Consider the following 17,475-nt stretch of genomic DNA (forward strand, 5'->3'; position numbering starts at 1 on the left):
ATGAAAAATAATTAATAATAAAATGATATTGAAAAATAATTCACATAGTAGCTTTTAAATAATGTGAAAGTGAACATACCTGAAAATCCATTTGAAAAAGCGAATATATTTTCAAGAGCATTCTTTTTCTGGGTTTATCCTTTGCTTAAGGTAAACATATCTTTAGTATTAGATTACAATTAATTTTTTATCATATTTCAAAAAAGATATCATAAAAAAGAAGTTTACAATAAGAAGATGTCTTCAAATTAAAAGATAAAGATACTAGTGAGTTTAACTTTAATAAATTCAACACTATTTATGAAAATGTTAAAGTTGATCCAAAAGTTGTTAATAAGCTAAGAACTGCTTTTTTTAGAACTTATAAAAGTAATTTAAATATTATATTATAAAACTATTATAAATTATACTTTCTTAAAAGAGGAGATCTTCATCTCTGTAGGACTTTACTTTTTGTATTTACTCTCTAGTGTTGTTAATATGCTAGCAATTTAAATATTGCTATAAGCATTTAAATCAGATGATAGAGGAAAAGTTGGGCCTCTCGCTATTGGATTATCAGTTATGGCTTTAGTTTATTTTACATAGTCTATTATTCAGTCAAACTATAATTTTTATTATGTAAATAAACTTTTTTATAAAAATAAATCATAAATTAATAAAATTTATTGAAAAGAGCGTTCTTACAGTAAGAATGACTGGAGCTTTGAGCATGAAAATATTCTAAAAAACATTATTATTTCCTATGCAAAGAAATTAATTCTACAAAATTGGAGATATATTGAACATGATCTAAGTTGATATTCTTCAAGTAAAATTAACATCTCAATTAGAAATTTAAAAATGCATTAAAAAATAATCAAATTTTAAGCAACTAAATATCAAAATTTTTTTTTTTTTAATTACTTTTATAGATAGTTTCTTACATATAGAGTCTCTTCACACTAATATTTTCTTTTATATTTCTTATCTTATCATTTTACTTATGCTATGCTACCTTAAATGACTTTGGTATTGCATTAACACTTTTTGCTTGTGTTTTGGTTTCTTTTAGTTTTTCATTAATCTTTGGTAAATGGTATGGCTCTATGCAAAAGAAATTTATGCATGAGAAGGATCTTCGTATGAGATCTTTAGAAGAAATGATCAGGGGTATTAAGACTATAAAATATAATGGTCTTGAAACATTTTTTGATGAAAGAGTAAATTTATTCTTCAAAATTAAATTAATTTAATTTTAATTTTAAATTAAAGATTAAAAAGCTTAGAGAAAAAGAGTTAAAACAGTTAAAGAAATAAAGGATTTTAGCCAACTGCAATGAATTTTTATAGAATTTTTCATGCACTTTTACAATTTTTACAATAACCTTTGCTTTTGGCATAAGTTCATTTAGTGAATTCTTAGCTATTTTTTCTTCGTTTTAGCTTATCTAATAGTTTGTCTAAAATGTTCCTTTGTCAGTTTAAGGAATAGTCATCGGATCTAATTCTATGAAAAGATTAGATAATTATTTAACTGAATCCTTCATCTATAAATTAAATTCTGACACTACAGAGGAAAATAATTAGGTTAAATAGAGTGGTTCCTCTATTTTTATTTAAAATGGTAATTTTTCATGGAATAATTAACTGAATATCAACTAAATATAGAATTCTGTAAAACTAACAAAAAGAGAAAGAGAGTCTATATCTTAAAAATAATCGAGCAGTGTATTTTAATTAAAAAATTTAAATCTTAATGTAAAGTAGGGAGAATTTGTAGTTATCTATGGAGAGTAAAATTTATTTTTACAATTAAATTAAATTTATTTGTTTAATCAATCATTAGATTGGGAAGTGGTAAAAGCTCTATCCTTTAGGCTCTCTTAGGAGAAATGGAAGTATAGGGAGGTGAAAACTCTTTTTAAAAAATGGTCTAAATAAATGGGAGTATAAGTTTATGCACACAAGATCCATGGATACTTTAAGACACTGTAAAAGAAAACATAATCTTTGGATAATCCTATGACTCTATTAGATACAAATAAGTTCTTTAAGTTTGCAGCTTAGAAGAAGACATTGCCTACTTCGTTGATGGAGACCAAACTAACATTGGAGAAAAAGGGTAAAAAATTTAAATTAATTTACATTTAACAAGATTTTGTATTTTAATTTTGAATAATTTTTTAGAGATACACTATCAGGTGGTTAAAGAAAGAGGGTTAATCTGGCAAGATCAATTTATAAAGATTCAGATATTTATCTTTTGGATGACCCTTTAAGTGCGCTTGATGTTGGAGTCGCAACTTCTATTGCTTAAGAATGCTTTTTGGGAATGCTTAAAGGGAAAACAAGGGTTATTTTTACTAGTAATCTAGTCGGTATGAATAAAGCTGATAAGATTATTCTTATTAAAAATGGTGAAATTGTTAGTGAAGGAAATTATAACTAAATTAAAAAAATAATCGCTAAAGAGGGAAACAAGGAAGCTGAAAATGATGAAGATCTGGAAGAGTTAGAGAGAAGTTAATCCAAAGTTCTTTTAAAAAGCAACTAAAAACCAAAATTTGAAGAGTAAAACTATACTAAAAAGATGATTCAAACAGAAGATATCTAGCACGGGTACATAAAATTGCTTGTCTTTAAACAATTTGCTAAAGATTTAGGAGGATTATTATTTAGTTTGGTTTTATTCTTAAGTAATAATAGATTTTATAAAGATTATAATTAATAATATTTTGATATTTTTATTACAAAAGTGTTTATAGGACTCGTAACTTTTTTTTTACTAACTAAATTGATTATGCAAGATGTAGATGATGATGCTCCTAAGGATAAATAATTTAAAGTTATGATGCTTTATTGTCTTTTTGACACTTTGAGAGTAATATCTATCTTCATATATGAAACTTTTGTAGTCTTAAGAATGCTTTCACTATCTAGATTTTTACATAAGTCTATAGTTTTTAACTTATTGAGAGCTTCTTTTACAAAATTTTATAATTTGATCACAACTGGACGCTTAATGAATCGTCTTTCTAAAGATATTTATGAAGTAGACACAATTATACCTTATGATTTTAACTAACTTATAAATTAAGTTGGGATGGTTGTCGTTTCAGGAGCTTCTACTATTATAATATGTTAATTCAAAATAGCTTCAATTGCTATTGTCTATTTCTTTATTGCTCTATTAATTTCTTACTTCTTTCTTACTGCTAAAAGATAAATAGTCAGAATAGGTAATTAATTAATTAATTCATTATTTTACCAATAAGATAATTAAAATAAATTTATCATAATAGAGGCTACTTCAAAAAGTCCTATCCTGTAATATTTCTCAGAAATTCTTAGAGGTCTTACATACTTACGTAGTTGTGTAAAAGAAGAATTGATCAGAGATACATTCTAATAATATGTTAATGTAGACTTAAGAAATTAAATAGCTCTGAATGGAATTTAATACTGGTTTGAATCAATAGCTTCTTTTTTGAGTATGTTTCCTATATTAATTTCATCAGCATTAGGAGTAAGATTAATTAATTTAAAATAAATTAAATTTATTTTTTAATTAAAAATAGTATTTTGATAATTCAATTTCATCCTAAACTGCTATGTTAATGGCACTATAAGTATCAAATTTATCTATCAGTATGATTAAATTATCTTAGACATGGCTTGAGTGTGAAACGCGTCTTGTTAATTATGAAAGATGCCTCAAATTGAAATAGTAAATTGAATTAAGATTTTGCTTATTTTATTTAAAAATGACATAAAAATATTAACAGAAACATTGTCTTAGAAGATTACTCAAATGAGAACGGAAATATTGAAAATTCTCTCTAAATTTCTATTTAAAATAATGATAATTCAGAAAATGAAAATAAAATTTCTTAAGTTGGAAATTAGAATTCTTAATTATCTCATAGCTTTAACTAAGAGCAATCAATTATTTTTTAGAATGCTTCTTTTTAATATAGAGCAGATCTACCAAATTGTTTATCTAATTTGAACTTAAGTTTCACAGGAAATTAAAAGATTGGCGTAGTTGGTAGAACTGGAGCAGGAAAAACATCTGTAACTTTAGCTCTAACAAAAGTAATTGATTTGATTTCTGGAGATGTAATAATAAATGGAAAGTCTATTAAAGATTATTCACTATAAGAATTAAGAAATATAATCAGTGTTGTTAGCTAAGAACCTTATATTTATGAAGGAACTTTAAAGCTCAATTTAGATCCTTACAATCAGTACACAGATAAATAAATCAATAATGTCTTCTAATAATGTAGATTTAATAGCTTTAGTTCATTTTAAAAAGGTCTTAATACTGAAGTAAATTTATTTTTTATTTGTCAGTTTGTTTTTCCATTTATTAATAGTTTAGAATATTTAATTTATTCTTTTTAATTTTAGATAAGCTAATTAGGTGATAACCTTTCCGAAGGTGAAAAATAGCTTATCAGTATAGCTCGTGTCATTTTAAAAAAATCTAAAATCTTAATTGTTGATGAGCCTACTAGTCATATTGATGCTAATATGGAAGAGTTTATTACTAATATTCTTTATGAAAATTTCACAAACTGCTTGGTGATTACTATTGCTCATAAAATTAAAACTATTATGAGCAGTGATAAAATTTTGGTATTAAATCATGGAAAAATATAAGAATATGATTCTCCTTAAAATTTATTAAAAAATAAAAACTCTTAGTTTTCAGAAATAATCAAAATTATCACAAAGCACAAAATTAATTGAATTGTTATTTCATATTTCTTTCTATAAGTAATTCTATTTTAATTATGTTTAACTATAAAAATAAATTTATTTATGCAAAATTAATTTTAGCTAAATATTATTTAGATCTTAAAGTCATTCTTTAATAATTTAAATACTAAACTATTAAATGAATGTTTTTTCAATAGATTTTCAATTAATATTATAAAAAAATTGCTTTGATTTATATTCTAGATAAAACTACTTTAGCATTCTGCAAAAAATAATCACCACTAATTTATTAGCGATTATTTAAATAATACTAAGAACTGAACATAATTAAATAAAAGATATGAATAAAATAATAATTCATTTTCTGACATTAAATAAAAAATAGCGAGCCATCAAAATATTTACAAATTTTGATTAAAATAATAAAAAATTGCACCATATTTTCATAATTTGATTTAATTTTCAGAATTTTTAAACTAAAAAAATCATCAAATAAAATCACTTTTTTAAAATTTAATAACTTTACCTTATTAGTCTGTTCATAATTCATGAAAAATTGAATTATTTATAAAAATTAAAATGGATTAAATTTTTCAAATTAATTATTTATTTTGAAATAAATAATACTTTAATAGAAGGTAAATTTAAAGATTAAATTGATAATTGAATGAAAAGTTTTAGTTTTAAAATAACAATAAGGTTCTTGATAAAAAAAATTCAACCATTTGACTCTGAAATAAAATTATAATAAACAGAATTAGGAATTAAATAATAGAAGAAATTTAGACTCAATAACTTAATTAATTTAAAATGTTTAAGTAATAAAAAATTAGATTGTTGATTGTAAAAAATGTTAAACATAACAAAAACATAGATTAATAATTTGGAAGTTTCTTCACATTATATTTATGATAGCAGTTGAATATTTTAATTACTATTGTTTTGATATTTCCATTAAAATAATAAATAAAAATAACCAATAAACTTTATTGTCATATCTATTAAAATTAAGAATTTGTTATTATAGAATCAATAATTATTATTAAATTTATTAAGTTTAAAATTTACTTAATTTTAAAAGACGTTTAACATTATTTTAGTTTAAAATCCAACATTTTTAAAAACTGTAATTCAGTTATTTTTGAATAGTTTAAATTTCTGGAAAATTGTAAAATTCAAATCTAATCAATAAAACTCTTTACTTATTGTATGATTTTTTTTGAAGCAATAATTAAAAGCTGAAAACACAAAAAAAAAATAATAATCTTTTATTAAAGTGGAAACGTAAGGTAAGTTGAGATATTATTTGTAATTTATATAGATATCATTTATTTTAATTAAAAGATTTCAATTTTAATTAAGAATTTATCAGGCTTTAGAATGATTTTTACTAAACATATCTTTAAAACATAACCAAAAATGAGCTATCTAGTCAGAATTAATTAATATCTAAATCAAAATTAATTTTGATCAGAAAAAAATCAAGAAAGATGTCAAGAAGGGCGATAATCTCAAATTCAGGACAAAGAAAGAATTTAGAAACTAAATTATAAAGATGGTATATATGTGATAAGAATAAGACTTTTAACTTTTAGATTATTTTAAAATTAAAATTATATTTTATATTAAATTGATTACATACTTGAGTTAATAATTAAAAAGCGATGGTTGTTTTTTTTCAATAATAAAAAAGAATATCCAACGAATAATTATTTGCTTTGAAATTACAGGAAAATTGGTTGTTTAAAATATAATAATTATAATAAATATAAATTTACAAAAAAATAAGAATTTAAAACAAAATATAAAACAAAAAAACCAATAATAAATAAATTTGTTTTAAATGTCACATCAAAATCAAAAATCTAAAGACGAAGAAAACAACTTAAATCAGTCTTTCATTTAAAAATAAAAGAAAACAGATTTAGAAGATACTAATAATCCTTTCAAAAAAATAAATATCTTCTCAAGATTATTATTCTTTTGGATAAACCCACTTCTTAAAGTAAAATATTAAATATTATTAGGCTTATTGCTAAATTAAAAAAAATTTTAAAATAGAAATCGCACAAATAATCTTTATCGCAGGAAGACATCTTCTAATTGTATAAAAAAGACCAAAGTCAATATAATTTTGAAAAATTTGAACATGTTTATGAAGAAGTAAAGAATGATCCTAAAGTGAAGAATAAAATCAAGACAATTTTCTTCCGAATTTTTAAGAGTAATTAATATCCTCTAATTTAATGCCTGAAATTACAATTTATATTTTTAAAATAAAGAGGAAATATTTATAGTAGTAATACTATACTTTTTTAGTTTAATGAGCTAGATTTTGAACACTTTATCTGTTAAGATGATTCTTCTTAGTTACGCTAGTCCAGACCGTGGAAGTTCACTTGCTCCCTTATTGCCAGGCATTTTTTTATAGTCTGGTGTATACATCTTTTAATCGATCATAAAATCTAACTATAACTTCTACTATGTAAATTAACTAATTATATGAAAAATTTTTATTTTAATTTAATTTTATATTGTATTAGAGCTAACTTACAGTTAGAATGACAGGAGCTCTAAGTCTAAAGATATTTCAAAAAACTTATTAATTTCCTATGTAAAGAAATCAATTTTATAAGATTGGAGATATTCTAAATATGGTCTAAGTAGATATCTTATAAGTAATATTTAATTTTTTTGCTTGCTTGTTTCAAAATTTATTAATATTATTTATTATAATAAATTTAAATTTAATAGATTGTAACTTACATATAGAACCTCTTTACTTTCCTTTTTGTATTTCCTTTTGTTATCTTCTAATTTTATCTCTGCTATGATTAGATATAGAACTTTCTAATACTTTTGATCATGATTGCTGTTTGTATTGTAACTTTTATTATTAATTTAGTTTTTGGTAGATGGTATGGATCTATCTAAAAAAAATTTATGCATGAGAAGGATTTGCGTATGAGATCTCTTGAAGAAATGATGAGAGGAATAAAAACAATCAAATACAACAATCTTGAAGACTTTTTTGATAATAGAGTAAATAATTTACTTATTAAAATTCAGCTTTATAATTAATTATTCTTTTATTAATTAGATTAAATAGAAAAGAGAAAAAGAAATCAAATAATTGAGACTATAAAATTTACTCGTTAGTTTTACTAATTTTATATCAAACATATCAACTGATGTGAATGTTCTTTTGATAACTATTATATTTGGAATTACCTCTTTAAATGAGTTTCTAACGATAAATAGTACATATGGAAGTGTTTTGGGATATTTATCTGTTATTCCTAATGCCATACAAGGTATTGTGGTAGGTTCAAATTCTATGAAAAGAATAGACAATTATCTTACTGAGTCTTTTATTTATCAGCAAAGTATAGATTATTAAAAAGAAGATATAGAATAATCTGAATTAGTTATTGAAATCAAAGATGGTAACTTTTCTTGGGAAAACTAAATTGACATTTCTAATATCTAAAGCTCAGTGAAACTCAATAAAAGAGAAAGACTATCTTTCTCTTAAAACAATCAAATAAATGCATTTAAGATTAAAAACTTAAACTTGAAGATTAAGAAAGGAGAATATGTAGTATTCTATGGAGAGTAAAAAGTTTATTTATATTATTATAAAAAATTAAAAATTTTTTTTAAATATAGCTTAGGTAGTGGTAAAAGTTCAATTCTATAAGCTATTTTAGGTGAGATGGAAGTACAAGGAGGTGAGAAAGCTTTTTAAAACAAAGTTAAAGTTAATGGAAGTATCAGCTTATGCACTCAAGAACCTTGGATAATATAAGACACTGTCTAAGAAAATATTTTATTTGGATAATCAAAGGATCAACTAAGATACAAAACAGTATTAAAAGTTTGCTGCTTAGAAGAAGATATTGCTTACTTTGTAGATGGAGATCAAACTAATATAGGAGAGAAAGGGTATATTATTTTTTTTAATTTAATTCAATTAACTATCTTAAATAAATTAAATAAAATTATTTAATTTTAAAATATTGTTAAATACCATATCTATTTTTTTTTATAGTTTCATGATTTTTTTTTTAATTGAAATAGTTAAAATAATTTATGATATTTATTACCATTTATGATCTCGATTTTTTTACTAATATTTATAAATTATTCATTTTAAAAAGGGATACTTTATCTGGTGGTTAGAGAAAAAGAGTGAATTTAGCAAGATCTATTTACAAATAAGCTGATATCTACGTGATGGATGATCCTTTAGCAGCCCTAGATATAGGTGTTGCTTCTTAGATATCTAAAGAATGCTTTGAAGGAATGCTTAAAAATAAAACAAGAGTTATTTTTACAAACAATCTAGTTGGAATGAGCAATTCAGATAGAATTTTTGTTGTAAAAAATGGAGAGATAGTTGATGAGGGAAATTACGCCTATGTCAAAAGAATAATACAATCTAATTTGAATAAGGATTTCAATGAAGAGTAAGATAAAATTGAGGAAGAAAAAGAAAGAGAGTAGTCAAACGCTATTCTTTAAAACCATAAAAAGCTTAACTAAGAAATATTTAATAACAATTATACTAAATAGCTTATTTAAATTGAAGATATTTAGTAAGGATACATCAAATTTGAAGTATTTAAAGAATTTGTTCAAGATCTTGGAGGATTCTTCTTTATATCTACTTTATTAATACGTAAATTCATTTTTTTAATTTTATGTTTCTATGCTAGTTAGATAGTTATTAATTAATATTTATTTATAAAGTTTTAGCAGGTTTCATATTAAGTAATATGTATTCTAGACTAGTCATATTAGATGTTAAAAACGATGAAGACTCAAACACTTAATATAACATAATGATGTTGTATTGCTTATATGACTCTCTTAGATTAGTTTCAATACTATTCTATGAATAATTTATTATTTTTCGAATGGTATCTCTTTCAAGACTCTTACATAAATCTATTGTGTATAAGTTACTAAGAGCCTCTTTTACTAAATTTTATAATTTAATTACAACTGGCCGTCTTATAAATCGTCTTTCAAAAGATATATATGAAATCGATATGTAAATCCCTAAAGATTTTGCTACTGTATTAAATAATTTTGCTACTATAATTGTTTCTGGAGTAACTGTTATAATGTTATGTAATATAAAAACCATGGCTATTGCAATATTTTATATATTTTTAGCCATTTTTATAGCATATTATTTTATAACAGCCAAAAGATAGATAGTTAGAATAGGTAATTTATTTTTTTTTATTTTAAATTGATATTAAAAATATCTCAAATTATTTAAGGATAATTACCAGGATTGATTTAAAAAGTTATTTTTTAAATTATTTATTAAATAATTTTTCAAATTCATGAGAAAATATAATAAATTAATTATAAATAAATAATTTAGCCCCCAATTTTGAAATTTTCACTTCAAAAATTAATAAAAAAAAGCTAAATAAATTTACATATTATTAGGTAAATTATTTTCAATTTCAAATTAAAATTAATAATATTATTAATTTTAAATCAATAAATATTTTTTTTTTATAATTCCTAAATTATTATTTAAAATATACCAATTAAGCTTTTAGTGTAATTTAAACCACTAAATTTTTCTTTAGCATATTGCTATATATTTGAAAATGTCACCTACTTCTTAATCATTAAAAAATATTTTACCTTTAATTAAAAGAGGCTACATCTAAAAGTCCAATTCTGCAATACTTTTCAGAAATAATAAGGGGGTTATAGTATGTCCGTAACTGTGTTGAATACCAAAATATAAAAAACAAATTTTAGGAATATGTTGATATTGATTTAAGGAACCAAATTGCTCTTAATGGTGTTTAGTATTGGTTTGAATGCATTTCTAACTTTTTATTTATGTTTCCAATTCTAGTAACTTTAATAATTGTTGTAATCAATTCTTTTTTAAAAGTTATTCATCAGCTTAAAAATTTTTATTCAAACAAAAGTACTATGAAACTGATGTTTCTCCAAATACAGCTATCATGATTGCAGTTTAAGTTACTAACTTGTCAGTTGGATTTATTATCTTCTCTTAAGGATGGATTTCATTTGAGACTCATTTTGTTAACTTTGAGAGGTGTCTAAAATTAAAATAGTAACATTTTTTGATTTGATATAAGTTTTAAAATTTAATTAAATAAAAGGAATATCATTTCTGAAAACTATGAAGACTAAGCTGCTCTAGATACAAATTAATAAATAAAATCTTCTTCTTAAATTATTTTTGAAGTAGAAGAAGAAGCTCCACCTCTCCTTGACCAAAACTTTGATTCGATATCTGATTGTAAACCTCAAAGTGCAAATGTAGATTATCGACAATCTATTATTTTTAAGAATGCCTCATTCTAATATAGAAAAGATATTCCTGCATGCTTGAAAAACATTAATATTAAGTTTATGAGAAATGAGAAAATAGGGATTGTTGGAAGAACAGGAGCAGGAAAAACATCTATTACTTTAGCTTTAACAAAAATAATAGACTTAGTTTAAGGCGATGTTTTAATTAATGGAAAGAGCATTTAGACTTATAGTCTTAAACAACTCAGAGAAACTATTAGTGTTGTTAGCTAAGAGCCATATATTTTTGAAGGTAGTCTCAAGCTAAATTTAGATCCATATAGGCAGTACTCAGACAATGAAATTCTTTAAACATACAACTAGTGTGGATTCAGTAACTGCTATTCTTTTCAAAAAGGATTAGATACAGAAGTAAATTATTTTTAAAAGAATGTTTCTAAATTATAATTTTAAAAATAAAGATAAGTTAGTTAGGTGATAATTTATCAGAAGGTGAGAAATAATTAATCAGCATAGGTAGAATTATACTCAAAAAGTCAGAAATAATTATAGTTGATGAACCAACTAGCCATATAGATGTATAAATGGAAGAACATGTAACAAGAATTTTGAATGAGAACTTCAAAAATTGTTTGATGATCACTATTGCACACAAAATAAAAACTATAATGGGCAGTGACAAGATACTTGTGTTAGATCATGGTGAAGTACAGGAATTTGATAACCCAAACACTCTTTTATAAAATAAAAATTCACATTTTTCTGGAATATTAAATATGATAAAGAATAATACAATTAATTGATTTATTTATTAAAAAAAGGAGTTAAATAATCATATCTCTTTATTTTTATTATATTTCTATATTATTGAAATTTCATATTCGTAAAATCACTTTTATTAAATTTCATCTTCTCTTAATTTTTTTAATTTCATTTTATAGTTTTATTTTTATTTATTTATTTTATTTGCATAACAATATTGTAAATTATTTTACTAAACTTATTAAATTAATTATTTTATTGTTTTTAAATTTTAAAATCTCAAATTTTACTACTTTTTAATTGTAGAGGGCAATAATAAACTATTTTTTTTGGGTTATATGCTAAAAATATTTAAAAATTAAATTAGGGATTACTCATATCACATTTAATAAAATTCTTAACCCTATTTATGATAATAGTTTGAAATAAAGATCGATTAATAATTATTTAGAAACTTTATGGGAAAAAATAAATTCAGCAATTAATCTATTTTGCATTATCTTTATCTTTAATATACAAAAGTATCACTTTAATTAAGAATTTATCAGAATTATTAATATTTACAAAAAATAACAAAAGGAGATCTCCATTCAAAAGTGTTTGAAATTAGTCAGAAAACAATATATACCTGATCAATAAAACAAATTTTTTTTGATGCTTGATAATCTAATTATATAATGCAAATATCAGAAAAATAAATAATTATCCTGAATATAAGTAGATATGATTAATTTTGTAATAAAAATTAATTATATCAATAAAAATAAAAAAAACAATTACTTTATGAGTAATAGAATAAACGACATCGAAAATCAATTTAAAGAAATAAATGAGAAACTTATCAGCTAAAAAGATGAAAATCCTAAGGAAATGCTGAATAGCCCTCTAGAAAATATAAATATATTTTCAAGAGTGTTTTTCCTATGGGTTAATCGACTGCTAATTGTAAAATATATTTTTTTAAAGCTGGATTAAATAAACTTTTTATCTCAAAAGAAATCGCATAAAAAAGCATTAAATCAAGATGATATCTACTAATTATAAACAAAAGATAAAAGCCAGTATAACTTTGAAAAATTTGACAAGGCTTATGAAGATATTTTGAAAGATGAAAAAATTAAAAATAAAATGAGAGCTACTTTTTTCAGAATTTATAAAAGTAAAAATTAATTTTATTAAAATTCAAAGTAAAAATAATCATTTTTTTAAATAAAAAAGAGGAAATTGCTATTTGTATTATCCTTTACTTCATCAACTAGTCAAGTTATATACTTTTAAATCTAGTTTTTTAAAAATTACTTGAAAGTTTTATCAGTCCATAACGTGGAGAGTCTTTCCTTTTAATATTATATCCTGTTTTGTACTTTATTGGAGTTAGTGTTCTCTAATCTATCTCTAAATCAAACTTTAACTTTTACTATGTACATTTTAAACTTAGTTATATTGTATTAATTACTATTTTTAATCTTAGAGTTTACTTTCTGTCAGAATCACTGGGGCAATAAGCATGAAGATATTCTAAAAAACATATTGCTTTCCTATGCAAAGAAATTAATTTTATAAGATAGGAGATATATTGAATATGGTCCAAGTTGATATATTGCAGGTAATAAATATATTTTTTACTTTAAAACTTAGTTTTTTTTAATTATAGATTGTGTAATACATTCAGAGTTTATTTTAATTTGCACTAGTCTTTCCTTTTATTGGATTTTCAATCTATTTGTGCTATGATTAAATAAAAGAGTTTATTGTAGTTTTAGTGATGTCTCTTTGTTGTTTTGTAACATTTGTGTTGTGTCTGATATTAGGCAAGTTTTATGGTTCCGTTCAAAAGAAATTCATGCACTTAAAAGATCTTAGAATGAGATCTCTTGAAGAGATGATGAGGGGAATAAAAACTATCAAATACAATAGCTTAGAAACCTTTTTTGATTAGAGAGTAATTATTTAAAATTATTTTATTTTTTTTGTTAAAAAAAAGTTATTTATTATTTTAATAATTTTTAAGATTCAATAAAAAAGAGAAAAAGAATTAAAACAAATCAGAATTTAAAATTTTCTTGTAAGCATAAATTCTTTTACTTCAAACATATCCTCTGTCATAACAATTTTGCTCATCACATTTTTATTTGGTATAAACTCTCTTGGGTAACTAATTATGATTAATAATACTTACTAGATTCTCTTGGCATATTTAGTGTTTGTTCCTTCTTAGATACAAGGTATTGTAGTTGGTTTCAACTCCATGAAGAGAGTTGATAATTATTTGAGTGAATCTTTTGTGTATTAGTATTAAATTTCAGACTCTGATAATAATGAGAATATCTCAAGCGATGATTTCTCTATAGAAATAAATAATGGATAGTTTACTTGGAAAAATTAAATTGATGTTGACAAAATTTAAAGTTCTGTAAAGCTTTCTAAAAGAGAGAGATTATCTTTATCATCTGTTGAAGAAAATACCTTTTAAATTAGAAATTTAAATTTGAAAATTAAGAAAGGAGTGTTTTTTGTATTTTATGGAGAGTAATTTATTCTAAACTTTATGTAAATTAAATTTATTGTATTATTAATTTTTTAGCTTGGGCAGTGGTAAGAGCTCTGTTTTGTAAGCAATGCTTGGAGAGATGGAAGTTTATGGAGGATAAGAATCATTTTAGAAAATGGTAAAAATAAATGGCTCTATCAGTCTCTGCACATAAGAACCCTGGGTAATTTAAGACACTGTTAAAGAAAACATTTTATTTGGATAACAATACGATTAAAGTAGATATGAATAAGTTCTAAAAGTCAGCTGTCTAGATGAAGATATTTCTTACTTTGTCGATGGAGATTCAACAAATATTGGAGAAAAGGGGTAATACTTACTGAATTTTTCCTTTTTCAATTTCATTTTTCTTTTTTTAATTTCATTTTTCCTTTTTTATTTACTTAAAATTATAAGAATAAAATTAAAAAATGTTTATATGATTTTAAAGAGAAACTTTATCTGGTGGTCAAAGGAAAAGGGTAAATTTAGCCAGATCAATTTATAGAGAAGCTGATATTTATATTTTGGATGACCCTCTGTGTGCTCTTGATATTGGAGTGGCAAGTTTTATTTCAAAAGAATGCATAAGAGGAATACTAAAAGATAAAACAAGACTAGTCTTTACAAATAATTTGGTTGGAATGGAATAAGCAGATAGAATTTTTTTAGTTAAAGAGGGAGAGATCACTCAAGAAGGAACGTATAATCAAATAAGGAAAATTATTGCTTAAGAATAAAATAAAATTTATGATGGGGAAGAAGAAAAAAAAGAGATTGAGTAAGAAAGGAGGTAGTCAGTCAATATTCTACAAAGTTCCAAAAAGCTAAAAAATTTCTAAATATAAAGCTAAAATCACACAAAAAAACTTATTTAAACTGAGGATATTTCTTAAGGCTATTTTAAATTAGAAGTTTTTGTTGAATTTATTAAAAATCTTGGAGGATTCTTTTTTATTTTTGGAATTTTAATATGTAAAATAAATTAATTAAATTATAAAATAAATATGTTTTTTATTAATTATAGTGATAGCCGGTTATATATTAATTAGCTATTATTCTTAAATTATTGTGCAAGAAGTTAAAAGTGATTCTACATAGGAATAACAATTTAAAATTATGATGCTCTATTGTCTTTATAATGCAGTCAAAATTACTTCTATCTTTATTTACGAAATATTCATAGTTTTTAGGATGGTTTCTCTTTCTAGATACTTGCACAACTCAATAGTTTTTTCACTCCTTAGAGCTTCATTCACTAAATTTTATAACTTAATCACAACTGGACGTCTAATGAATAGACTTTCTAAAGATATTTATGAAATAGACATGCTGATTTCTAAAGATATTTAAACATTTATTAGCTTAGTTGGAACAATTGTTGTTTGTACAATAACCACAATGACCTTGTGCAATATAAAAACCATTTCGATTTGTATAGTATATCTTTTTATTTCTGCTCTCCTTACTTACTACTTTGTAACAGCTAAAAGATAAGTCACTAGAATAGGTAAATTTTAACTTTTAGTTTTATTTCAATAAAATTGTATTTATGGATTTCAAATATTGATAACTAAAAATAAATTGATTTAAGAAACAAATTTTTGAATAGATTTTACCAATACCAAAATCAAATTTCTTAAAAATAAATTTTAAAAATAGAGGCCACATCAAAAAGTCCAATTTTATAGTACTTTTCTGAAATAATTAGAGGTATTTTCTATCTACGTAATTGTGTGAAGTATGCTAATATAAAAGATAATTATAAAGATTATGTTGATGTTGATTTAAGAAATCAAGTGGCTTTAAATGGTATTTAAAACTGGTATGAGTAAATTACTGCAGTACTGTGTGTCATACCTTTGTTATCTGCCTCATTTTTAGTTGTAATAAATAAATTATAATTTTCTGATTTTAATATAATTATCATATTTGTAAATACAGTATTTTGACATGAACATGGATGCCAACTCTTGCTTTATAGTTGTATCATAAATATCAACGTTATGCAGTACTTTTATTTAATTTTCCAATTTCTACATTTCTTACGAAACCCATTTAGTAAACTTTGAAAGATGCTTTAGACTAAAATAGTAAATTTATATTTTCTTTTAATTTTTAGTAAATTATTGATTATATTTCATAGGAATGTTCTTTTGGAAAACTATGAGACTGAAGAAGAAAATCATGATAAAAAAAATATTTAATTAAACAATTCAAGTATTTATCAATTAAATGATGATATTGAATAAGCAAGCTATGCTTCTAGGTAGTAGCTGAATTATTAACAATCAATTGTTTTTGAAAATGCATCATTTTAATATAGAGAAAATCTTCCAAACTGTTTAGTCAATATTGATCTTACTTTTTAAGGTAGTTAAAAAATAGGAGTTGTTGGAAGAACTGGTGCAGGAAAAACATCAATAACTCTTGCTCTAACAAAAATTATAGACTTAGTTTAAGGAAATCTTTTAATAAATGGAAAACCTATTTAGAATTACTCACTAAAAGAACTTAGGGATACTATAAGTGTTGTTAGCTAAGAACCTTATATTTTTGAAGGAAGTCTTAAACAGAATCTTGATCCTTATGGAACATACTCTATAGAAGAAATAAATAGGGTATATGAAAGCTGTGGTTTTTCTAATTGCTATTCTTTTTAAAAAGGACTAGACACATAGGTATAAATATAAAATTATATATATTTTTATCAAATTTTTTAATTAATTTAGATAACTTTACTTGGTGATAATCTATCTGAAGGAGAAAAACAATTAATCAGCATTGGAAGAATTATCCTCAAAAAATCGAAAATTATCATTGTAGATGAGCCTACTAGTCATATAGATTTGCATATGGAAGATCATATAACCAAAATTTTAAATGAATATTTCAAAGAATGCATGATGATTACAATTGCTCATAAAATAAAAACTATTATGGATTGCGATAAAATCTTAGTACTAGATCACGGAAAAGTGCAAGAATTTAACAACCCTTAAATTCTACTTTAAGACAAGCATTCCCTTTTTTCAGGAATCGTTAATATGATTAACGAAAAATCAATAAATTGAATTAATTGTAAGTAATAAATAATATTTTATAATAATAAATAGATAAATAATATAGTTCATATAATTTATGTTAATACATACTTG

General features: G+C 23.0%; 3 protein-coding genes across 3 annotated transcripts; all 3 read left to right on the forward strand. All coding sequences in view use genetic code 6, as the record gives it.

The window, feature by feature from the left end:
* TTHERM_00912250 (ABC transporter family protein) lies at window positions 1-4,737 on the forward strand (the record flags this gene model as incomplete). Its single annotated transcript, XM_001020194.2, has 13 exons — window positions 1-150; window positions 207-369; window positions 422-621; window positions 677-811; window positions 915-1,202; window positions 1,255-1,775; window positions 1,829-2,104; window positions 2,170-2,678; window positions 2,739-3,221; window positions 3,285-3,508; window positions 3,561-3,709; window positions 3,768-4,314; window positions 4,396-4,737. The coding sequence occupies 13 exons, from the start codon at window positions 1-3 to the stop codon at window positions 4,735-4,737; spliced, it is 3,987 nt and encodes a 1,328-aa protein (XP_001020194.2).
* A 1,813-nt stretch (window positions 4,738-6,550) lies between these two features.
* Window positions 6,551-11,828, forward strand: TTHERM_00912260 (ABC transporter C family protein; the record flags this gene model as incomplete). Its single annotated transcript, XM_001020195.2, has 13 exons — window positions 6,551-6,712; window positions 6,769-6,931; window positions 6,990-7,192; window positions 7,251-7,385; window positions 7,462-7,749; window positions 7,808-8,322; window positions 8,377-8,652; window positions 8,868-9,388; window positions 9,460-9,942; window positions 10,391-10,614; window positions 10,674-10,804; window positions 10,872-11,436; window positions 11,487-11,828. 13 exons carry the CDS (start codon window positions 6,551-6,553, stop codon window positions 11,826-11,828), a joined length of 4,008 nt encoding a protein of 1,335 aa, XP_001020195.2.
* A 742-nt stretch (window positions 11,829-12,570) lies between these two features.
* Window positions 12,571-17,391, forward strand: TTHERM_00912270 (ABC transporter family protein; the record flags this gene model as incomplete). The annotated part of the gene is made up of 13 exons (XM_001020196.2): window positions 12,571-12,732; window positions 12,784-12,946; window positions 13,006-13,208; window positions 13,259-13,393; window positions 13,442-13,729; window positions 13,799-14,316; window positions 14,372-14,647; window positions 14,769-15,292; window positions 15,345-15,827; window positions 15,980-16,203; window positions 16,262-16,410; window positions 16,464-16,998; window positions 17,050-17,391. 13 exons carry the CDS (start codon window positions 12,571-12,573, stop codon window positions 17,389-17,391), a joined length of 4,002 nt encoding a protein of 1,333 aa, XP_001020196.2.
* Window positions 17,392-17,475: the final 84 nt, after the last annotated feature.

The sequence above is a fragment of the Tetrahymena thermophila genome (genome assembly GCF_000189635.1).
Source record: "Tetrahymena thermophila SB210 genomic scaffold scf_8254576, whole genome shotgun sequence".
In the NCBI taxonomy this organism is placed as follows: domain Eukaryota; phylum Ciliophora; class Oligohymenophorea; order Hymenostomatida; family Tetrahymenidae; genus Tetrahymena; species Tetrahymena thermophila.